Source organism: Stylophora pistillata, chromosome 1 (genome assembly GCF_964205215.1).
Source record: "Stylophora pistillata chromosome 1, jaStyPist1.2, whole genome shotgun sequence".
Lineage (NCBI taxonomy): Eukaryota > Metazoa > Cnidaria > Anthozoa > Scleractinia > Pocilloporidae > Stylophora > Stylophora pistillata.
Window position 1 is genome coordinate 19,220,948 of NC_142519.1, and position 24,855 is coordinate 19,245,802.

The following is a 24,855-nucleotide window of genomic DNA, read 5'->3' on the forward strand; positions in this document are numbered from 1 at the left end:
TATGATTCAAATTGTCCGCCACTTTTTTTTTTTTCGTAACTACAATCCAATTCTTCGCTTGCGCGATGCGAGAAAACCTGTTTAACCGGTACTCTACAATAGACGAGTACAAATACCGCGTGATATTTGTACTCATCTAGGGCGTTATTTGTACTCGTCTAAGTGTAGTTAGATAATAAAAGAATATATGCACTCAAACTAACTTCTCAAATAATTTATTCAAGGTACTATTACCCTCAGGCTTTGTATTTAATGAATTGTTGATAGACGTAGGTTACTAATTCTTACGTTTTTACATTTGGGCTGTCAGCCCCAGGCTAAGGGTAGACATTTGTTGTTTTTAGCACATAGTTCGCCTACAAGCATAATGTCTCATCAAATTGATTGATTACCATTAAAAAATTGATTATCAAGAAATTTGTTCATTTTAAACAGAAGGAAAATGAACAAAACTTGGGACTTGGGAATAGATGGACAAAGATGACAAAGAGCGAGTGCCGCCAGACCGTATCTTCCTACACCATCCTAAATCAAGTGCTCATTATGTGTTGGCGACTCATGCATTTGATTAAAGAAAGGGCATGTAAACCCAAAAATCGTACATTCTCTTTTCGCATTGCTGTTTAGCAAATATATCTAGTACACCAAAAGTACAATTCGTTTTTTCTCAAAAGTCCATTTTCACCTTGTAAAAGCTCTTCCAAATTCGAAACATTCGCCATTTTGAATTACGCCATCTTTCCTGTGACGTCATGGGTGGAACCCTCCGGTACTGGAGGTCAAAAGCGCATGAGATACCTATAAGTCTCCTTCGCATCCCTTGTTTGCCGGTCTCGTCACGATTTTTACACTTACAATTTGGTTGAATATATTCAATTTTTTCATAATGGTAAAGCGTTGTGTTGTCCAGTTTTGTAGTAATTCAAACAAAACCGGGCATACAATGCATAAATTTCCCGTCCAAAAGAACCATATTTGAAGCGGCGACAAAGGGTTAAATTTGTTGAAAAGAGCCGACTCGCCGAACCGTCCAAACATTCTGTTATTTTTAGCAGTCATTTTTCACCCGCTTATTTTGAGAAAAGCTACATGGTGGAAGTGTGCCTTAAAAAAGTTGCTGGTCACTGTGTTGTACCGACGATTCAGGCCCCACCAAAAACAAATTCTTCTGAAGTAAAAAAGCGACCCGTGCAGTCAGCAGATAGCGAGGATGCGGAGGTGGCCGACCGAACTGAGAAACGACCGAGGAGAACTAGAGCTCTCCAAACGTTAAGGAAAAGAAAGGGAGACAAATAAGAAATTCCTAAAAACCTCGCAAACTGTCAACATTTTGATAGCCATGAAAGGGTCTCAAATTCATCCCAACACCCGTGACAAACGAATGTAAAACCAGACCAACTCTTGCTAGATTTATTCGCATGGTGAGTGCATGCGCCTCCAAAACACCTTTCATGGACAAAACAAAGAACCACATCCGTCTCATATCAAACTGGATGCCACCGTTTCAGCCTTTTCTTGCCTTTTAGAGCTATTGGGAAAATTTCATGGCACAACCTGCAGAGATTATTTATCTAAGCCATAAAAGAATTTGTAACGCAATGAGGTAACAGCTCTAACTCGGAGTTAAAAAACAACTTTGCTTTAAACCTCACAAAAGCAACACAACAACAGTCACGAAGAAGACAGACTAACTTAAGAGGCCAAAGTGCAACTTGACAACGGAGTTCACTTCAAACTTTTCAAAGCACCGATGGTAAAAAACACGCAGGAAAGGAGGGCTTATGAGATCATTGATCAAATGCATCGAGGTAAACGCTTTGATGGCATGACTAAGAAATGGTTTCAACAAACTCCCAATCCGCCTATATACACAGTCTGCCCTTGCTAAAAACAATTTTCATATATCATCCGTTTATCTCTGAAAACTTAAACGGAAAAATCTATAAGGACACGCTTGTGAGAGCAAAACAAAAAGGATTATTTGAAGGCGATAATGCGACGCGACCACAAAAGCCACATGGTGAGTCTGTACCGTCCTTTGTTCTTACTCGTTTCGGGTGTGACTATTTGTGCCATACTGCTGCATATACGCGCAATAGCCCGTCTACAGCACCCGGACATCGAGGCAGGTTGCTTGAAAACCTGAATGTTCAGTAATTCATTTTTGGTTTCAGGCCCTTGTTTCTTCACGTTTCGCCACACTTGCCTGATTTCCATACAACAGACGCTTTCATGTATTTTCGGCATTGACTGACAAGTTTCATACCCCCACCTTAAATAATTTTATATCAAACAACCACGGGAGCTCACATTAAAGAATTCTCTTGCATTTGTTTAGATTTTAAACTTACTTTATTGTAGGTTTTCATGACAAATGAAAATAAATGACACAATGAATTAAATACCAGCCTGTGTTTCCGAGAAGTTCGGTATCGCTGTCGGTTTTGTGCTTCCTTCGTGCGGATCGTTTGGTGAACCCTACGCGGCTTGTATCGATAAAGACGTGGCCCAGACTCTCCTAAAGGTTCTAAACTATCCCCGTCGCTGTCATATAAGTTTAAGGCATTCGAGTCACTCTCTTCTGAAGAAACATCGTGCGAACTATTGCTACTTACACGAGCTGCCCTATCTACTGTGGAGACCGTGTTGCGCAATATTTGAGTTCCACCGATTACTTTACGACTTCTTGCTATTGTTTTCATCAGAAGTAGGATTTCGGTTAAAAATGCCGATTTTCTCCCTAAAAGAAGTCGAATTGGGCAAAACGAATTGCAAATTCGTATTCTTAGCCACTTACAACTGAGTATAAGAAAAACATGTCTTTTTGGGTTACAAGCCCTTTAAGATATGATTAACCTCCGCACTAGCATGACAAGCTGAAAGGTAAATCGCTGAGATATTATCACATTTCAACCTTACTATTTGCAAAAGCCAATTAACAAGAGTACTTCAAGAAAAAAACACCAACATTCTTGTCAGTTTCTTCCCCTGTCGAACTTAAACTAATTCTTTAATTTATTTACGCCGGGAATATGCACCCTTGAAAGCTTCTTCATCCGATGAAGAAGCCTTTTTAATGGTATTAATATTATGCTAGCTCTCGAAATTCACTGAGTCGGGAGGTGTTTGTACGTGTTTCGAGCACTTATACACTTTTTCGCTGAGACAGAGAACCTAAACTGACGCCCTTACAGCCGGTGAGTCGATTATTAGAACATCAAAAAGTACGTAAAGAGGTTAGAAACCCTAGATTAAAAAGCAGGTTTTCAGCCATACAGTCAAGTGACTCATAAAAAAAAGGTATCCGCTGAATGGAAATGTAATTGGTCGCACAATTTTTTCCGGAGTATTCTAGGCTTATTTCAGTGCATGGAGCGGCATTTAAATGGACATTTGTGATTTGAAGGATGAAATCCTTTTCAATTTGGTCATTAATTTCACATGTATCTACAGAAAGCAAACATCCTTTTGATAATAAGTGTAAATGGCATAGAAAAAATAAACGGGAACCCGCCGACCTCGTTACAAACCGTAAGTTATCTGGTGTCACGCGCGAGCAGTAACTTTTTTAACCCTACAGTATGCTAGTTAAAAGTCTCTTTAACATGGGGTTTGTAAACTTAAGCTAAATCTTGAAATTCACGGACTTGTGGGGTAGTTATACGCGACCAGATCTAGATCCCATACACATGAAAGACGCTCCAAATATCATTTAAAACTTTTGTAAACCCAATCCTATATTTGATGAAATTACCAGGGAGCAACAAATCCACATAAATTCATTAAGAAGTAAGAATTTAAAAACTGCAAAGTAGGATTTTGTCAGTTGCCTTGAGGCGACCATAAACGTCTATCTATTGTCGGAAAAGCCATCTAACGTTCAAAGTCACGTACTATCTTGGGTTGAGTTGATGCAAATTGCTATTAGTTAAATAATCAATAGGGCGACAAAACCACAAAGTTGACACAACTTTTTGCCGGAACGATCTAGAGTGGGTAAAGAAGTTGAGAGGAATCTTGGTTGGAAAGATTCAGTGGCAGCTTATCGATTTCACATTTTCATTTGTTGATCATATGCACGAGCAACCTACGTAAAATAAACAAATTCGTCCATTCACCCCTCCCACCAAATATTCCCAAGTGTGGCTCAGGCACTCGAATTTTCTTCATATCCTTTCGCTCCCGTTTTTGTTCAGACTTTCTCAATCTGTCCGGTTGGTGCATTTTCAGAGCTGATTCTAACAAAATTTTCAATTATACCTTCCGAGTTTAACAGCTGCTTTTAGCCCGAGACAGAAACTGCTTAACTATTCAAATGGATTCAGGAATGAAAATGTGCACTTAAATTTATATAACAAAAGAGAGAAGGCAAAGGAATAGTCATTTATGAATATGTGCCATTCAGACGGAAATGTACATAAATGGCTTGAGGTAATAATTACTTTTGACAGGAGCCCATCCTGCTTTTGACTGAAGGACTTCCATCCGGAGACCTTCCCAGGTTATGAAGACATTTGTTCAAATTGATCCTAGTTTCGTTTACCATCGTGGAAAGGAAAAACGGCCAAGAAAGAAAAAAAAAATTACAAATAATCAATGCCGAGCTAAAATGAGTTTATATTTACTTTCCTTTGGCCGCTCGTTGACTCAGTCATAGCTCACAGCGGAAATCTGAAATGCGATGGGAAATGATGAGAACAAAGAACAGGAACACAGGTCTAGCCAGGTCAATTTTCCAATGACGTCAGCCTCGTGTTAGGTGGTCAGACAGCTTCGTCATCGCCAAAGGCCAATCAAATAGAGCCTAGTGTTCTCTTCATGTTATAAGCACAAATCTTTTCTTTCCCCTTCATTCTCAATCCAACTTCAGATATGAAGTTTCTTAAATTGTGCAGAGGAGATTCAGAAGATTCTGAAGATTCAAACTCGGAGACTCGCACTCCTATGATTCAACGGTTTTCCTATGGAGTGGGAAACTCAGTGATTGAGGTTAATAGACAGATACTTCTGTCGTTCCGATTGGTCTTCCTTTTGAAAGTACTCGGTCTGTCTCCAGCTAATGCTGGATGGCTAGTGCTCTTCGCGTTTTCTTCGTTGGTAGTGACGTCCCCGTTGAGTGCATTCTTGGTTGACCGAGTCAAGATCCCAGTTTTGTCCATGAAACTTGGTAGAAAGAAATCCTGGCATCTTATTGGATCCATTTTAGGGGCAGTCACCATTCCGCTTTTTTTCACACCTTGTTTTTTTTGTCAAGGTGGTCAATTGGAGACAATGCTGTACATTGCTGTACTTAACTTTTTTATAGCACTATCTTACACTATTGTAGACGTCAGCCACCTATCACTGCTTCCCTCGATTGCTAAGAATCAAAAGGAAGCTTTTGGATTGAACGCTTTAAGGTTGGTCGCCATTTGTTTATTGTTATAAATGTTTTCTTTATCTCGCAATTCGTGAATAAGACTATTGTCCTTTACTTCGGCTCTAGTCCCCGCATTTTCATTGATTGTTTTCTTCGACCCAATGTATTATTTCATATCTTACCAAATCGATATTTTGTGGTTTCCTGAAGGTTGATAACCAGCTTCTGTTCTGGAATAGGCCCCCTGCCTATTCCTTGGAAGGCTCTTCTCTGGGAGGAACAAGGATATGACTCGAGATAACGACCGAAGTGGGGCTTAATTATAGTTTGCCTTACTGAGGGTTAAGTCCCACTAGCCGAAAGCAACTTGAAATAATTTCACTTGGACCAGTAGTCATTGCGCATTGAGGCGAGAAACATTATATGTCGATTGAAAGAAATAAAGCAGTTTCATTGTTTTTTTCCTTTCAAAGAACTGGCTTCACATTCTTTATTGGAGTGGTGATCTACCTTGTGACATGGGTAATATTTGGACAAGACCGCAGCAAACAACTATCCAGTGAAAGTTCCATGGATTTCACGGTAAAAAAGATTTTTGGCAACTATAAAAAATCTTTCATTTTAGTCACCAATATTTTGCTTTTTTCAAAAGAAAAAAAAAATGATGAACAATAATGGGTAACTCTTAAGGATCCTCAACAATATCCTGATCAAAAGAATTCTACTATTATAGGGTCTTTCTTTATACTACCTGAACGTAGCTAGTGTCAAGATTAAGAAATGAAAGGAACGCAGATTGGCTGAAGTTAAGTCGAGTTATTCTAACTATTTTTTGTCCTGTATTTCAAGGTCATAACTTCAATCTTGGTCGGAATGGCCTTGGTTTTCTTCCTTATCTTTCAAACTGTGACAAAGGAGCCCACAGTTAATTCAGCCCTGGCTAAGAAGTTTTCAAACAGCGTGGCAGAACTGATGGTAAGCTAACTGTTCACACCGTTTTAATCCATTATGTGCTTAGACATAAACCCAGAATAGATTCATACTTCGAAGCCATATCAATTGAATTTTAATTGCATTTGTTCCCTCTTTATCAGAGAAAAACTTCCTTCATTCCATCAAATGGTGTTCTACAATCGATGATGTATGAAGTGGTACAGGAGGCACGAGGTAGGACTCGGATGAACGTTTATGTTTATTACTGAGATTACCGTCTCTTGGAACGCCAACATTATTTTTTGTTTCTTGCAGATCGGCAGCAAAGCAAAGAAAGAATGCGCGACTGGTTCGTAGAGAGTCTAAAGTCAAAGGGGGAAGCTACAGTCCAAGCCACAGAGAATTGTGAAAGTAGGATTAGAAAGAGAGCCTTCTCGATGCGTTTCGTTGACGTATTGTTTTCTGACGAAGATGAAGATAAATGTAAGCAAGAATCGCCCTCTAACAACCATACTTTGACAGAAAAGGCATCAACGAAGCGTCAAGAGGTTGAAGTGTATGGAGAATCAAAGCCAGGCATTGAGAATGAAGAGGAAGCGTTTAAGAAGCTTAGCATGCTGCCACCGGAGCGAAAAATAAGCCTCCTTGTTAGCGTTTTGGACAAACTCACAGATGCCTCTGGTGGAAATGATCAGCATTTACCAGATGTACCTGAAGAGATAAAGGAAATCGATGCGACTGTTGATGAGAACTGTCAAGCGGTCTCTCCCTTATCAAGTAACACTGAACGTTGTTCACCCTTAGATAAAGAACGAATGCAGGAAACGTCTCTCAAAAATCGTAAAGATAGCAAAGAGATTTCGCCGTCTACTGTGACACTTGGTACTGCGAATGAAGGCTTCGACTGCAACGAGTCAGAGCTGATAGAGCCATGTGAGCATCCAGTTTCAACCACCATGGAAAATATGGATGAGGCGGACGACTGCAAAATTAAATCTGGGCCGCTGAAGATTGAGGATGTTGAAAGTGGTTGTCAATCAGGAAAAGAGATGTGTGTACGAGCCTGGTTAAAGAATCCTCATCTATACAAGGTAAAGCAGCCGAGGGAAAAAAGGCATTACCGTGGTTCTCGGTAAATTCTTCCTTTGCTACATTGTTGTTATTGGGCTTCTTATCCAATATTACTCATTACTATACGTATTCCCTTTTATGACATCGTAAATGAGATGTTAATTTTCTTTTCTTTTTTCGCTAATTTCGACAGGTCGCAGTCATTTATGCATGCTCGAGAGTCACACAAGATCTTTCGTACGCCTATTTACCATTATTCCTTACTGACACACTGAAGTTTGGAAAGGTATGAATAACATCTTCATTTAGGGGTGAAAGTCGATTAAAGGGTTCTTTCAACATGAAAAAAGTCTTCATGTGGTGCGTAAAGGCGATTGGTGTTCCAATGGTTCACTCACAGGTTAAGAAATTTGGGTGAATTTTTATTCTCTGATGTTAATTTTGGGCTTTCCACAACTTTGCCAGCTTTCGAATTTGCGAAGACTTTCTATTGGTTTGGTAATGATCCTTCGCTCTAAGCTGCAAACCATTCTGTTTATAAGTAAAATAACTTACGTCTAGGTGAAAGATTCAAAGCATGGAAGTTGTTTTTCTTTCAGGTAGCCATGGCCTATCTTCCACTTATAATGTTACTAAGCGCAATTGTTTCCCCGGGATTGTCAAGAAAACTTGTCGGAAAGCTGGGAGGCAAGGTATGGCAAGCTAAGTAGAACTTAACATTGAATGTTGAATATGTCAAGCAACTTTCGAATTTGGCATTTTTGCTCATACAATTGTTCACTATGAAACATCATATCGTCTCATCTAATACAGTAGTATTAGATGAGATAATATATACAGTAGTATATATTCGCACATCTTTTCATATCCATCGCTGTTAAAAGGGTTTTACACCAGAATTGTGCTGACAAAATCAAGTTATGTGGGTAAAACTGGCTTCAAGGACCTGAGTCATATAATGGTAAATGACTAATTAAAGACAGCGATAGCGTAATTATAAAAAGAGCCTTGAACATAACTGAATTCTTATCAGGAAACTTCTAAAAGTGTAGTGAGAGATTAACGATCTATATTTCTGATTTTGCAAATCTGCAAAAGGCCAATGAGTAAGTGACGAGGATCACGGGGTCACTGGGATCATGTTTTATGTGGAAAAGAAGATCATAGAGAGGTAGTGAGTGACTGTGTTAATAGGTAGCCAAAGTAAATAATGCACATGAATGGCTGAGAAATTGCTTCGGTGGGAAAGGGGAGCCAGCGATTAAACTCGAAGCAAAGCTATATTCAAAAGTGATTCCTCTTGTGGCTTAACGAGTAGGTAGACAAATACTAGAGTTGAAAAATAAATGGCACACAGCACCATCTAAGAAAACGTTTTCTTTGCAGATCCTGTTTATTATTGCTGCTCTACTCGTTATTGGAGCGTCACTGTGGTTTTACTTCATTACTCCGTCCACAAAAGTATTAACTTACCCGGCAGTTGCTTTATTGGGTCTTGGTTTCTCTACCATGTTTGTTAATGCACTCAGCTTTGGGGCAGACCTCATTGGAGACAACCAAGTAAGTAGAGTTACCAGATAATTATTTTTCAAACAAAGGAGTTATTGGTTTCTCTACCATGTTTGTTAATGCACTCAGCTTTGGAGCAGACCTCATTGGAGACAACCAAGTAAGTAGAGTTACCAGATAATTATTTTTCAAACAAAGGAGTTATTGATTTTAAGCTATGAATTTATGTGGTGATATTCGTCTACAATGAAGGATCAAGAGAGGATCAAACAAAGATATTTGATCTCGTTTAGAAGCCTTTTTTTGTTGTTGTTGACTAATCCCTCCTATTAAGTTCTTTTAGTGCAATTTAGACTAGAAAGTATTTCGGGGTTTCTTTAGGTTGGTTTATTTCGCTCGTGGATATGTCCAGAAAACTTCCGGAAAACCAATCATACTCAACACTAAAACAACCACGACTTGGTCGCTAGCTCGCGTTTTCACCATCAACTCTGGTTCAGGCTTGTTTTTAATATGCGTTCTTCTTGTTTGTTTCTATTTGTTTGTTCTGATTGTTTACTTTTTTTGTGATACTGAATCGAAGCGTTCTCTACAGAATATATAGAGTTATATCATCCAGTTATGTCTGACGGAGCTAGATTTGATACACTCGGCACCTAAAGATGAACCATGTATCATTGTTGTTTTACTCCTCTCCTTTCAGGGCACTTCTGGTTTCGTATTTGCTTTTATGGGTGACACGGCCTATTTGATGGGAGGAAGCGTTTTCGCCATCGTCCAAAACCTCTTTCCTGAAGGAAGGTATCGTCATAAAAACACTATTAAAATATCATCAGGCATTAGCAATTAGAAACGTATCAAAATCAAGGATTGTCTACTACAGTCTTAAAAGGAAAATACCACTGTTGAAACAAAACCAGGTTCCATTTCATCGAAAAGTATTGCTCGAGGAGACTGGCAATGCGGTGCGAGAGTTCTGCACACTGTTGGACACTGATTGATATCGAAAGTGTCCTGTGTGTTACCATGTAGGTATAACCTGCAATTAAAACCTGTTGTCTCTCAAAAATCCTTTGAAAAGTTTTCTACCGATTTACAAGGGACAATGGGAGGTACTTACAGTGCGCGCGGTTTCCGTCCTGTCATGTGTTGCTGAGAGTGTTGAGTAGTTCCACTAGATAAGCGTTCAGTATCATGGAATAAGTTTTAAGCTTCTTAAACAAATTTATTTACGTTCCTCTAAAACTTAGTCTCACTTGATGAATACATCTCTATCAAAAGAGAGAAAATACATTAATGAAAGGTCACTAACAGGTCACCAGCAGATTTCTATATTGCGAAAACAATTAATGTATAATCATCTGTTTTCGTAATTGCAGTTCGTCTGGAGATTGCCCGGAGTGTGGCACCTATCTACGATACGTGTTTTCAATCGTTCCAGGGTCATTTGCCTTAATCAGTCTGCTGATTGCTTTATTCTTTCAGTCTTCAAAATCAACGCGTCATTGAAATGATGAGTCAAGCACCAGCTAGCACGGAAAAAGGTTCTGCCTCAAAATCGAAACTCTATCGAATATTCAGTTGTTATAAGGTCCTAACAGCTTGTTGCAGGCGATGTTTCTGGTATTAATAATCTGAAACTACTTAACTCGAAAAAAATTTTCTCAAGGTCCACTTCGACTTTAAGGGCCACTTCTGTTTGTTAGTACAAACGATGCTTAGAGTGAGTTCGTATTGTAATTGATTTACTGCGGTTTTCAATGGAGATGCTACCTTAGAGGATAATGAAAAGACCGTGTCTCGATAACGATTTTCTGGACATCTGCAGAAGGAGAGGATACTTTTCAGACAGTCCTCAAGAAAATCATAGAAACAGAAAAAATCTAGCCATGTTTATATTATATGAACCTTCCAAGATTATGATACCAGTTGAATAACACTGAGGAGTGGTGGTAATATGGAAATTTCCCGCTTATTTATCCAAATATACCGCAGGAAGCCCAAGCTCGCGCATTAGGCCCCTTATAGATTGTCTAAATAAGCAAATAAGTTTACGTTGCGCAGTGAGTGCAATACGGAGTAATCTATATTAAGCGGTTACCGACGGGGAATGTCGTTTAATGCAAGTTGACTGCTCAATACAGGGTCCACAGAGTAGGGGTGTTATAAAAAACGCCATTTCATCCCATAATTCTCTTAATGTACAAAAAGCTCGTTCAATAATACTTCTGACATTGCTAGGAAAAAATATGGATAAAATTTTTTTACTTGAAAGATTATTGTTAGTTTGTTTGAGTGGTCCCGCTTTACGTGACCGTTCAATAAAGGTAGAAGACAATACAAAAAGGCCGTGGGGACTAATTAAAAGGAATAAGAGGTGAAAATTACAGTAAAAAAGGGGAAAAAATTCGCAAAAACTTTGACAACCGAAGGATGACAGGTTAAAATCGTTGGACTGTATTAGCGGATTGGTATGGGCATGAAAGGTGGCACTCTGGCACTCTGGCACTCTGGCACTCTTAACCTCAAAATCTGAATTATAGTGTTGGATAAAAGCAAGTACTTACGTGTTGTACTTTTGCATCGTGTGAGGTTTCTGAGCTACCTAAGACAGTTTAGCTTAGTTTTCATTTGGTTTCTCCCTCCATAGTACATGGATTATCATTCCCATACAAATCCTTATACTCCTCATGCCCAACGGAAACAAATTTATATATTTACAGAGGCTTATTGTGCGAGCCTGGGTTAACACGACAAAGAGACGATGGAAGACTTTTGTGTCATTAGAAAGGTTTAAAAAGTGAATTTTTGTTATTTGTAGCAATCATAGTTCAAGTTATTTGCGTAGGGAAGGTTAGGACATACTAGTACTTATAATTTCCTGTTCGTGCTTTTCTAGAATAAAATAAATTGTAACCTCATGGCTTTGGGCAGAATCCATTCATCGTAAGTTAGACTAGAGAAACTTAAAAAACTAAACAAACTATTTTAATTTTGTGTTATACTCATATCACACGAAGGTAATGATCTCCTTGGCACAAGTTATGTTTTCTACTTGCCTCACTTAACTTAATTAATATACCCTGCCTCCCTGAAAATCGCGAAAAATAGAGACCCTCTAGTAACTTGCTTTCTCAGAAACACTCTATTAAGTGAACTAAAAGGTCAACTATAACTTAGCCTAGGATCGCTGACGTAATTCCGGTTTCTTGCATTTCTTATGCGAAAACCACAAATACATCTACATTAAGCTTTAAGAGCGAATGTTTGAATTGACCGGGTGAAAATCGAAAAATGTGGCACATGATCGAAAAATCGAAAACCTTCATATTTTGCCCAGAGATGCCTTATAGTGAACCTAGAAACGTGGTAAGGTTTTTTTTTTCCCAGACTTGCTTCTTTATCCTAGAAAATTCACGAGAATTGAAACGAGCGTCGGTAGCCGTAAAATGGCGGAGATCAGTGCCCCGAGTAGTGGCAAATGAGCTTTGCTCATGAAAAGCGCAAAAGAAAGCAAGCTCGTATCAATTTGATAGATTTGTTTAGGAGGCATTGAGGTATGACTTAAGTCTAAAACGGGACCCTTTCATTTAGTTTTGACATCACGGAACGCTTTTAAAGATCACCAATATTTCAAAATCCAAATATCGCATTTCGTAGCAAATTTTCAATTATCATTTTCCCCATGCGGTATGACTCAGATTCGGTTCAGGTTAAGCTGATGAGAAGTGGAAATAGTGTTGTTTTCGAGGATATAAAAATTAGTTTGGGACTTTTCATTTCTGCACGGAAAAACCAGACTGAACTTTGTGAAAATCACAACATCGTCATTTACATCACGACATGATCTAATTGTTGAGGGGTTTTTACCACTCGCTTGGACGAATTAACGAAAGGTAGCAAGACTCTATACTTTTCTTCTTTTATTCTCTTCTCTTCTATTGTTGCTGCTACCTTCTACTACCGCAGCTATTTCTCTTCTAACTTCAGCAAGGAGTGCCCTCGCATTTAATGTAAAAATCACAGACATGTTTGGGTTAGCTGACCGTGGGAATTTCCAAAACAGGATATTCAGACTAGGTTTACACTAGAGGAAATTGTTCCGGATTCATGATGAATCCGAAACGTTTTAGTACCGGATTCATTCTGCCGTTTACACGAAAGTGGACGAATCCGAAATAAAAACTTCCTGGTTTGGCCGTGTCTCCGGAGATTTTGAATCCGGAATTTAAAGTGGGAACTTTGAATCCGGAAAGTTTTGTCGTGTAAACGCTTTTTTTCTCGAATCCGGATATTATTTCCACCTGCAATCTTTTGAGTTTGCGGTGAAACCAAAATGGATCTGGTGCTAACATTGCTGGCGGTCTCCGGTTGCCTAATCTTGTAGCAGGTTCAGGCGATAAATTTTATCATGTGTACCGCAGTATTTCTAAAGAAACGCAAATTATTATTGCAAGGAAGTTTAACGTCAGCCACACTTAATCGCCGACGACGTAGACTGCTTGGCATCTGTCCAACTCAAATTTGCCTCAGTGGCATCTGCATCTACTCTAGCCTTTTTTGGGGGAGGCATTTTCACTTTGTCGATCGAACGACGAAACAACACTGGGCTTGGTAACCATTCCATTTCGAATGTTCTCGGAGTTGTCGTTGTGTGTAAACGGTCAGGAATCCGAATATCCTTTCAGTGTAAACGCCTACGAATCCGAATACTCCAAAATTGATGAATCCGGAAACATTTACGAATCCGGAAAACTCTCCTCTAGTGTAAACCTAGTCTCAGTGTGGGTAAAACTCAAGGTCAGTTTTACCAGAACCCAAACATGACCACCTAGCAAACTAATTATTCTCAACCATAACAAGCGATTAAAATGTCTAGCATGGTAAGAACTGAGCCAAGTTCAAGCTCACACTAAAAATAAATGATCAAAACTATAGATCTACCAAAATAACAACGTAGACGCAAAAAGGCGAGACTCATCAAAACAAAAGGTAAACCTAAAAATACTCAAAATAGCAATCCTTTAAAATACTCTATAACATAATTAGGCACCCCGTGGTTAAATCCGGAATTTCAAGCACATTTTTAGAAGTTAGCACCGCGTTCGATCAAGAAATCAATACAGTAAGCTAGCCTTGCGTAGCTAACCTCGGTAGATTGGTTTTTATCCCTGCTTTCGTTTGAAATCCTCATCCATTTCCCAAGGCGAAACTGTTCACAATAACACATTCCGTAAGTTAGCAGAGGGCGTGTCTGTTTTTCTTTGCGTATTCGAACACCTATAAGTCTTAAGAAAGTTTCCGGGTTAACTTGAGCTTCATTGTGGATTTGAAAGGGGACAATTCAATCATTTATAATGGTAGGTCAAATGGTCTTCGCTGAAGACGTTGAAGACGGGAAGCAATCTAATATTACTAGGAATTCAACATACTCAAGCGTTTGTCACGCAAGGTCGAAAAATTTCCAATCACAAAAACACATTTGATTGTTCCCTTCCTGCGATGTTTTTCGGCCGGCCAAGAGAATAACACTTTTAAAAAACTTGCCCTTTAGATAATATAGAAGAATTTACCTTGGAAGAGTGTTTTATTGAAAAGCAGAGATACAACTGTAGGAGGACTCACCCCCACCCTGTTGAAAACCCCTTATGGTAACTACACGGAAAATCATTAGACTCAGTCGTGGGTGAAAGTAGACATTGTGGCATGGTTTTTCTCGGTGATTATCAAACAGATGACAGGTGGAGGGCCTCAACATCGTCTCCCCTCAGGAATTTTAACTTTTGAGGATTGGTTCCAGCCCCCCTGGGCCAAAATCATGTTCGAATGCCCTGCCCAGGCGCTAGATCTTAGTGGTTCTCAGTGGGGTTGACTATTAGCTGTAAAACGGCGAAAACTTAGCCGTTAGCCGTGAAATTGACAAATTTTAATCGCGAGTCCTAAAAATAATGTAACCGTATAAAGTGGCCAAAAAAATGTAACCGTTAACCCGGTTAGCTCAATGGATAGAGCGCTGGACTGTTGTGCGGAAGGTCGAGGGTTCGAGCCACGGCCGGACCAACACTCAGGGTCTTAAAATAATTTAGAAGAATATGCTACCTTTCTATAACATCAAGAAATGGTTAGATATTCTAGTCTTCTCGGAGAGGGACGAATAAATGGAGGTCCCGTCTTCTGCAGGGTTAGGGGCTGGAGACGTTAATTTCCCACGCACGAGATTACTGTGTGATGGATGTCCTCCCATGGGGTGGGATGGGTGGTTAACAGGACCCCCGTTGATACCAGTGTTTACTAAACTGAAGGGGCTATCCTGTATAAATATAGATGTCTTAACCGCGAAAGCCATCTTTCCATTGAGACCCTCGTTTCATTGTCACATCTTTTGTGAAACGCACGACCAGCAATTGATTTGACTACTAAAGCTACAAAACCTAAACCTTATAGACCCTATATTCAGAGCCATCCGCTTTAAGTACCTCCATATTAAAAGGTAAACCACCAGTATTCCACTGGAAAGACCTGACACCTCCGGTTGAAATTCCCTACCCCACCCAGGTAAGGTTCAAAGGATGACAGTCAAAAACCTGTGAGTTGCCCCGGATGTTGAAGCTGCGATTAATCGGTGCATAACGTCACTGACACCAATTCAACATTTTTTGAACGTCAAAATCTGAAAAGAGGAGGGTCATTTAGCCGCTAAGCAAAACTAATTCGATTGGGTTAACGACCACACCTTTAAAAAATAAAACATGCTATGTCGGGCATGCCGGCCCGCGGTATGTGTCACATATGCGCACGCATGCCATGTGCGTACCTTGTAGATTTGAGAACCGCCATGTTGAAAATATAGACGTTGAGTTTGTATTGAGTTGTAGTTTTTCGTCTGACTTAAATCCGCGAAACACAACAGATTGGCGACGAGATTTTCAGAGCCCACAAAAGAGAAGTTCAGGCCTAGGACAATATGCCGATTGGAAAGATAGAAGCCTTCGATGAAACTAACGACGACTGGCTTGCCTACGTTGAACGAGTAGAGCAATACTTTCTCGCCAACGACATTAAATAAGACAAACAAGTGGCAGTGATGCTCAGCCTAATGGGAAACAAAACGTATGGGCTATTATGAAACCTCTCTGCCCCAGAGAAACTATCCAGCCTGTCTCTCAAAACAATCGCGGAAACTCTACAGAAACATCTTTCTCCGAAACCACTGCTCATCGCAAAGCGATTTCGCTTTCACAAGAGAAACCAACTGGAAGGTGAAACCGTAAGTACTTAAATTGCTGAATTAAGAAGTTGACACCGTATTGTTAATTTGGAGCGAGACTAAATGATGCATTGAAGGATAGACTCGTATGTGGATTACACAATGAACTTATCCAGAAACGTTTACTCTCCGAACCAGAGTTGACCTTAGCAAAGGCGACGGAAATTGCATTTGCCATGGAAGCTGCGGCAAAAGATATCTTAGAGTTACAGGGTAGTAAAGAATCTGACGTTAAGAAAATAAACACTGAAAACGAACGAGTACATAATGTGAAGCCGAAGCCCCGTGGTAATCGTTATCGATGCGGTGGCACTACACATGAATCATCTGAGTGTTACTTCAAGCATGAAACATGCCGGAAATGTGGAAAACTGCGCCACATCCAACGAGTTTGCCGCTCTGAATGAAATCAGAAGACTACCCGACGAAGAAAGGTTGATAAACCCAATCTACATTCTTTTGAGATGAGTGATGAACGTGATGACAACAGTTTTGGGGCATCACTAGAAGTAAACAATGTCAACCAAGTAACAGCTGGTGAGGTCAGCTGGGTTACCCCAAAGATCAACGGACACACCCTGAAAATGGAACTCGATACGGGCTCGGCAATATCCACACTTCCATTGCAGAAATACAAGGAAATGTTCGCAGACACACCACTGGTGGACACCAAAGCCATTTTGAAAACCTACTCAGGAGAGAAGATGAAACCAGAAGGAAAACTCCTTGTTCGTGTGGAACACAACAATCAGGTTAAGAACTTAACATTGTACGTGGTAGAGACACAAGGCCCAGCCTGGTTTGGAAGAGATTGGCTACACCAGATACAACTCGAATGGAAACAGATCTGCGCCATTTCAAAAGAGAAGCCACCACAAGAAAACCCAAAATTAATTAGAGAAACTCCTGAATGAGTACAGTGAGGTGTTTCAAAACGAAATTGGCACACTCAAGTCCACCAAAGCAAAACTAACACTTAAGGAAAACAATCAAACCAAGTTTTACAAAGCAAGACCTGTTCCATATGCCTTGAAACCCAAAGTTGAAGTTGAGCTGAAATGTTTAGAAGAAGAAGGAATACTGAGCAAAGTCAACTTCAGCAACTGGGCGACGCCTATTGTACCCATTGTCAAACCAAACGGTACAGTAAGGATCTGTGGTGACTATAAGATCACAGTAAACCCCCAACTGCAGTCAGAGGAGCCTCTCCGTCGCTTTGACGACATTTTTGCTAAGCTGGCAGGGGGGAAGAAGTTCACCAAAATCGACCTTAGACAGGCATACCACCAGATGGAAGTGGAAGAAGAGTCACAAGAGTACCTGACAGTCAACACCCGTCAAGTACTGTACCGATACAATCGCCTGGTATTTGAGATAACGTCAGCCCCAGCCATTTGGCAGAGATCAATGCATCAAATCTTAGAAGGAATAGAAGGAACAAGCTGCATCTTAGACGATATGATAATCACAGGAAAAGATGACGAAGAGCATCTCGCCCACCTGGAGGAAACACTGAAACGCTGTCAACTCACCCAGAACAATCCTAAGACCGCCCCACTTCATACATTGGAGTGGCCAGCACGCCCATGGCAACGTATCCACATAGATTTTGCGGGAAAATTCTTGGGAACAATGTTTCTCATTGTCGTGGATAGCCACTCAAAATGGCCCGAAGTAATACCAATGACTACTACAAACGCTGCAAGAATAATTGAGGAACTAAGAAAGCTGTTTGCGACACACGGATTACCACAACAACTGGTCAGTGATAACGGCCCACAATTCACATCAGACGAATTCAGAACATTCCTGAGGAATAATGGTATCAAACACAGAAGGTCAGCACCGTATCACCCAGCTACAAATGGAAGCGCTGAACGTTTTGCACAGAAATTCAAACAAGCTCTACCCGCAGCACTGACTGAGAAGAAAACCCTCTCCTGGAAGCTGGCAAACTTCTTGCTAGCCTACAGAACGATACCACATGCGCTGACTGGAGAGGCACCAGCGGTACTCCTCATGGGAAGAAACCTAAGAATGAAAATCGACATACTGAAGCCTAACATACGGAAGCGAGTGGAAGAAAAGCAGCAAGACCAAGAGTTACGATCCAGCCACAACCCTACCCGTAAGTTACCCGTAGGTCAAGCTGTCGTTGCCCGAAACTACCAAAGCGGAGATAAGTGGGTTCCTGGTATCATCACAGCTCACCCTGGACCCTTATCCTACGAAGTCAGAGTCGGACCAAATACAGTATGGCGACGACATATTGATCAACTCAAGGAGACTGCGGTAACTCCGAGTGTTAATAAGGAGTACTTCACCCCACACCTAGACCTAGCTGTGTTAGTAGGAATTCCACCAGCGACATGCAGCGCCGAAAGAGAAGAACCACAACCTCCTTCTGCGAATGATATGGAGAAATTACCAACCATAGACATAGATGTGACCAACCAACCGAGTAACTCTCCTAGCAGCCAGAACGAGATCATGACTAGCAGTTCAGCAACACCACCACCCAGGCGCTATCTCCGTCGCCTGCGGAAACCCCCTGAAAAACTAAACCTATGAACTGAACTGAACTGAACTCATATATTTTAGATTTGTTCTGAATTATAACGGGGGGGAGGAATGCTATGTCGGGCATGCCGGCCCGCGGTATCTGTCACATATGCGCACGCATGCCATGTGCGTACCTTGTAGATTTGAGAAGCGCCATGTTGAAAGTATAGACGTTGAGTTTGTATTGAGTTATAGTTTTTCGTCTAAGTTAAATCCGCGAAACACAACAAAACAAACTTGCGATCATCAGGTGTGACTCTTTCTCTTCAATGAATTTCTAACAGAAGAGTGCAAGCACGAGGTAAAAAGTTACGAGGACATGTATTTTCAAAAAAGCTCAGTTAGAAAATAAACTATTCATGAAAATAACTCGAGCTTGAAGGCTATAACAACTTACTATATGGCAGGACAGTCTTGGAGTAAATCCGAGCGTTCTGATTAGTTCTTACTTAGTTTTCCCGAATGCCAAGATAAAGTACTTAGTAACATCACTCGCTCAAGCAGTATTGGGAAATATTGGCCCTCGTTCATTTTTGTACGGACCTCGCTGCGCTCGCTCCGTACTACCATGATTTTGGGCCAATAATCCTTAGTACGGCCCTCACGCTTGGTTAGTAAAAAGTTATTCTTTGTGGCAACTGCTCATCTGCCTTCGCACAGCCTCTGTAATTAAGAAGGCTGACACATTAAGCCTCTGTAAGCAAACCACAAATTTGAAGAAAATCCGGAACAACGTGCCGCACTATTTTGGCAGTACGACTAGACCAGCGCTTTGCAACATTTTGGCAATCTTTCTCGAAATGATCATTTTTAACAACGAAAACCTGAAAAAAGGGTTAGCTGGAGAATTGTTCGTAGAAATGCCTTACTAACTCTGCGATTAGGCCTGCGCGTTTTTCCTTTGGTATGGCTGGATAACTCTTCTAAAATGCACGGCATCTTTGTGACCCTCTCCTTCATCCAACGCCTAAAACACAGGGATGTCTGGAACAGGTGATCTAGTCTGATTGCTGGAAGGTGTGTTAAGAATTGGTGTTCGATCTAGAATTAAATCTATTTCGGGCTCATTATCGGTATTACTGACAGCCTTTAGTGTTCAGAAATGACTTTACGGCACGACATAAGCTGAAATAGTATTAGCTGAAATATCAAAAGAATTACCTAATTCTCAACCTAGTTGTCTTAATTTGCGAACAGTTTCCAGCCCAATCAATTTCCGTGAGTTTTGTAACTAAAGCTCTCAATTTGGGAAGAACGTTCTTAATTCAGCTAAGATTCTTTGGTTTGTAGTAGTGATCTCAAATGGCACATCGTTTGTCATACATTTATCCTCAGGTCTAGTTCACCCTATCTATTTCATTCTGTTTCTAGCTCCATACTTGGTATTCTTGTCCTCTTTCAGTCATTTTGTATTTTGCCTCTTTTTCGCCTTTACTCTCACTTTTGATCCCTTCCCTAATCTTTTTTCGATAGCTATTTGTTGTTTTGTGTTCCGCTTATTGGCTCTTCTTGGTAATGTCACTATTACTTTCAACTCAGTCTGCATGAGATCCCCGCTGCGAAGTTAACAAGTCTCACAGCGCTAGCAATGACTAACTGACAATTAACAATTATTCCACGAGTGCGCGTTGGATATGAGATGATAGATAGCCAACGAGGCGCGTATGGAATAATTGTTTTATTAAAAAAAAACGCCCCCAAGATATTAGACAAACCTTCTTGACTTTATTTTGTAAGAAGAAACCGGATGTTACAATGTACATCCGGTTTCTTAGCCATTATTGTATATTGGCCCATATACCATAATGGCTAAGCCAATAAAAAGTTTAAAAAAAGCTTTTCATGGCCGATATTCGTGGCCGTACACGAAATAATTTCAGCCTTGCGTGACAAATGCTTAAGTGTGTGTCATATCTACACACAGATTGCTTCCCGTCTTCAACGTCTTCGGCAAAGAACACTCGACCTGCCGTTATAAATGATTGAATTGTCCCCTTTCAAGTCCTCAATGAAGCTCAAGTTTACCCTGAAACTTTCTTAAGACTTAAGTTTTAAGACTAAGGAAAGTACATATACTGCGGGACTTTTCAAAAGCCTTCAGCTGCCAATGTTCTTGAGTTCAGGTTATCACTTTCGATTTCTTTCAACATAATGTCCACCACAGCTTGTGGTATATTTTGGAAGACGCTGAGGCGAAATTAAAATACAATGTCCTATGTATTGAGAAGAAAATGCAAAGAATACGCCTTTACCCGCTATCGATTGACGGGTTGTATCCTTCAATGTAGGCAATGTTGAAGTTTATGTAAATTCTGTTTGGAAACAGTTTCTGCTTCAGTTTTTTTCACATATCCTAGATTGTTCCCAGTCTGAATGGGTAAACAACACTAGTGGCAATATTAAATTATCTACATCGTTCGTTTACAACTGCTACAGTGCTTCCGCAAATTCGGATTTGTCTTCTCATAAATTTCTTTGGGATCCCAAGGTTAAGAGTTTTCAGTTTTCATGCGATGATTTTCCAACAACTAGTCGCAGGTTTTTGTCTTTTAAATCTGCATTATAATTAGTAAATGGTCAGACAAATAATTTTGCCTCGTCCGTCTCGTCTCTATGTCTAAATGTAAATGTGGGGGTTTTCAGTGAAACGTGATTGGCTGTTGTTAATTGCCGTGACTCGTGATTGTAAAGAGTTAAGAGCCGTGAATTGTGAATGATATGCCAGTCGCGATACATAAAACAAACATACTATTTTCCGTTATCCGTTATTACTAAGAAGAAAACGCATTTTTTTCCGTGAAAAATTACTTGCCGAAAATGTCAAATCTCTTGACCATGCCTGTTCGGTCAAGATGGCCGGATTGGTCAGCGTTCTATTGATTTGGGATCTGTCAATTTGATGCCAAAAGCACATCAGTATGAAGGTTTGTAGCCAATGCTTCACGGCCTACATCGCAAGCAAAAAAACGACTTGATTAAAATCAGCGAGAGAGCCCATAATACGCTATGAATTTTGGTCAGAGAATTCTCTGGTGCAACAGTTGTCACATTAACATCTCAACATGGATCCACAAGCACAGTTCAACTATTGCAATGGAGGGTTATTACGTTTAGGACCAAATGTTATTACATTTAGGACTTTATTACATTTAGGATCAAGTGTTATTACATAATAATAATAATAATAATAATAATAATAACACCTTTATTTAGACACGATAATGTTTAAAGCCGAACAGCCTGTGGGGTCGTGTGTAAATCCAAATAAACTCTAAATTAAATAAATTCAAATGATGATGGTTTTTGAAGAGAGGGGAAAACCGGAGTACCCGGAGAAAAACCCGCTCGGAGGAGAGTAGAGACCAAACAAACTCGATCCACTTATGACGCCGGGTCCGGGAATCGAACACGGGACACAGTGGTGCCTAATTAGATTATGTCGTGACGTAAATGATGAGGTTGTGATTTTCACAAAGTTCAACCTGGTTTTTCCGTGCGGAAATGAAAAGTCCCAAACTAATTTTTCAATATCCTCGAAAACAACACTATTTCTACTCATTATGAGCTTAGCCTGAACCGAATCTAAGTTATACCGTGTTTCGTTTGGTAAATAGGCGCTGCCTTTAATGACAGATATATTTTACTTAATACAACTCGTGGTTAACATTAATTCCTTAAAATGATTTAAAAGTATTAGCTTGTCGTGTTTTAAACCAGTTTTTTTCAGAAGAATCACTAAGAGAGAGAAGTCGGTTTTTATATCTGTTCGCTTACCCGAATCTGCTAACCTGAAGTGAGAAACCTGTTTAATACGACCCACCACAGAAGTAAGTTTCCAATCATATTTTTCTTGAATTTTACTACGAGTATAAGACTTAATTTTTGTTTTACTGATTTCCAATTACAAATGTATTTCTCTTAGATCGAATAATTATTAAATATTGGATAATATTATACAGTTTGTGGTGGTCGTCTGAGCTGACCAGTTCCGAGTAAGGAAACATACCGCATGGGGAAAATGATAATTGAAAATTTGCTACGAAATGCGATATTTGGATTTTGAAATATTTTTTAAAAGCGTTCCGTGCTGTCAAAATTAAATGAAATGGTCCCGCTTTATACTTAAGTCACACCTCATCCCTCCTAAACAAATCTTTCAAATTGATACGATCTTGCCTCCTTTTGCGCTTCTCATGAGCAGAGCTCATTTGCCACTACTCGGGGCACTGATTTCTGCCATTTTACGGCTACCGACGCTCGTTTCAGTTTTCGTGAATTTTCTAGGATAAAGAAGTAAGTCTGGGAAAAAAACCTTACCACGTTTGTAAGTTCACTATAAGGTGTCTCTGACTGAAATATGAGGATAGTCATTTTTCGGTCGATGTGCCACCTCTCACGCGGTCTTGAAAAAAAGTCGCTCTTGATGACTCTTTTGACTTTTATTTTCCTGAACGTGAGCACCCACCCTTAAGGACCCCTTATATGTTTCAAAGCATTATTGATGCTTCCTCTCGAAAATCACCGAGCCGTGGTATGTGCATGCATCACTATTTCCTGAGATGTTTCCCACTCTGCCATAACATCTAACTCCTTAATTATAAACATTTGTAAAACAGTTTGAAATAACCACGGTAACTAGGAAACGCTTAACGTTCGTGGTATAACATGCAGCGAACTTTGCATCATCCTAAGTAGGCCATGAAGCTGAAGAAAACTAAAATGTTTGCAAAACTGTCGAGTTACCTATACAAACTTATCTTTACTGGGTGGATCTGTCTCGCTGTGGTTTCTATTAATGTTAATTCTTTCCTGAAATAGCTCAATAATAGACTGAGACAACCAATTTCTTTATTTTGTACTCCACTTAAACTTTTAGCCTCTGGCTAGAAACGACCATCGCGCGCTCATCTGGGAGCATATCAGTTCCATGCAAGAGATTGATTTCTTGGTTCCATGGGTGTATTGTGATAATCTTTGGGTCAGCTGAACAGACCGTAAGTGACATTCTCAGCTAGAAGCTCGACATGAACTTTCAAAAGGTGGTGGACAAGACAAAGATTAACAAATAACTTTCATTTTGCCGTGCGTCTATTTAGTTATAGATCATAAATGAGGTCAGGTGTGGTAGGAAATTAAGAGTGGTGCACGAGGAGCAGGCAAGTGTATTCTTTTGTTCTTACCTCACTTTGACGTCTTCTGTGATGTATTTTGAACAGACCCATCAAAACAATAAATTTTTACTGTTCTATATGATAAAAATAAAAGGTAAACGCTATCTGTGTGTCCTCACTTTGACGTCTTCCGTGATTTATTTTTGGACAGACCCATGGCAACATGAAATTAAAATTATTCTATTTGATAAAAATAAAAGATGGCGTTATCTATGTGTCCATCCTTCAATAAAGGAAAGACGTAATCAAAACTGCGCGCGTGACTCAGCTCACTGTATGAAATTCAGCTCATCAAATAAAATCATTCTTCTAAACACGGTAACTAGAAAACGCTTAACGTTCGTGGTAGAACATGCAGCGAACTTTGCATCATTTTAAGTAGGCCATGAAGTTGAAGAAAACTAAAATGTTTGCAAAGCTGTCGAGTTACCTATACAAACTTATCTTTACTGGGTGGATCTGTCTCGCTGTGGTTTTTATTAATGGTAACTCTTTCCTAAAATAGCTCAATAATAGACTGAGACAACCAATTTCTTTATTATGTACTCCACTTAAACTTTCAGCCTCTGGCTAGAAACGACCATCGCGCGCTCATCTGGGAGCATATCAGTTCCATGCAAGAGATTGATTTCTTGGTTCCATGGGTGTATTGTGATAATCTTTGGGTCGGCTGAACAGACCGCAAGTGATATTCTCAGCTAGAAGCTCAACATGAACTTTCAAAAGGTGGTGGACAGAACAAAGATTAACAAATAACTTTCATTTTGCCGTGCGTCTATTTAGTTATAGATCATAAATGAGGTCAGGTGTGGTAGGAAATTAAGAGTGGTGCACGAGGAGCAGGCAAGTGTATTCTTTTGTTCTTACCTCACTTTGACGTCTTCTGTGATGTATTTTGAACAGACCCATCAAAACAATAAATTTTTACTGTTCTATATGATAAAAATAAAAGGTAAACGCTATCTGTGTGTCCTCACTTTGAC

At 39.9% G+C, this 24,855-nt stretch overlaps 1 protein-coding gene and 1 long non-coding RNA gene across 2 annotated transcripts; both read left to right on the plus strand.

The window, feature by feature from the left end:
• The first annotated feature begins 3,176 nt into the window (after positions 1 to 3,176).
• LOC111343008 (uncharacterized) lies at positions 3,177 to 11,793 on the plus strand. The gene is made up of 10 exons (XM_022950134.2): positions 3,177 to 5,399; positions 5,833 to 5,941; positions 6,209 to 6,334; positions 6,454 to 6,526; positions 6,608 to 7,383; positions 7,557 to 7,649; positions 7,963 to 8,055; positions 8,750 to 8,923; positions 9,576 to 9,673; positions 10,252 to 11,793. The coding sequence occupies exons 1-10, from the start codon at positions 4,873 to 4,875 to the stop codon at positions 10,379 to 10,381; spliced, it is 2,199 nt and encodes a 732-aa protein (XP_022805869.2). The 5' UTR covers positions 3,177 to 4,872; the 3' UTR covers positions 10,382 to 11,793.
• An 11,524-nt stretch (positions 11,794 to 23,317) lies between these two features.
• LOC148741554 (uncharacterized) lies at positions 23,318 to 24,835 on the plus strand. Its single transcript, XR_015994425.1, has 2 exons — positions 23,318 to 23,695; positions 24,436 to 24,835. It is a non-coding gene; the product is annotated as an uncharacterized LOC148741554 (long non-coding RNA).
• Positions 24,836 to 24,855: the final 20 nt, after the last annotated feature.

Bases quoted from the DNA above. Each gene is read 5' to 3' on its own strand.
- LOC111343008 (XM_022950134.2), top strand. From the start codon at position 4,873: ATGAAGTTTCTTAAATTGTGCAGAGGAGATTCAGAAGATTCTGAAGAT. The intron at 5,400-5,832 runs GTTGGTCGCCAT...TTCCTTTCAAAG, and splicing joins TTTGGATTGAACGCTTTAAG to AACTGGCTTCACATTCTTTA. The intron at 5,942-6,208 runs GTAAAAAAGATT...CTGTATTTCAAG, and splicing joins AAAGTTCCATGGATTTCACG to GTCATAACTTCAATCTTGGT.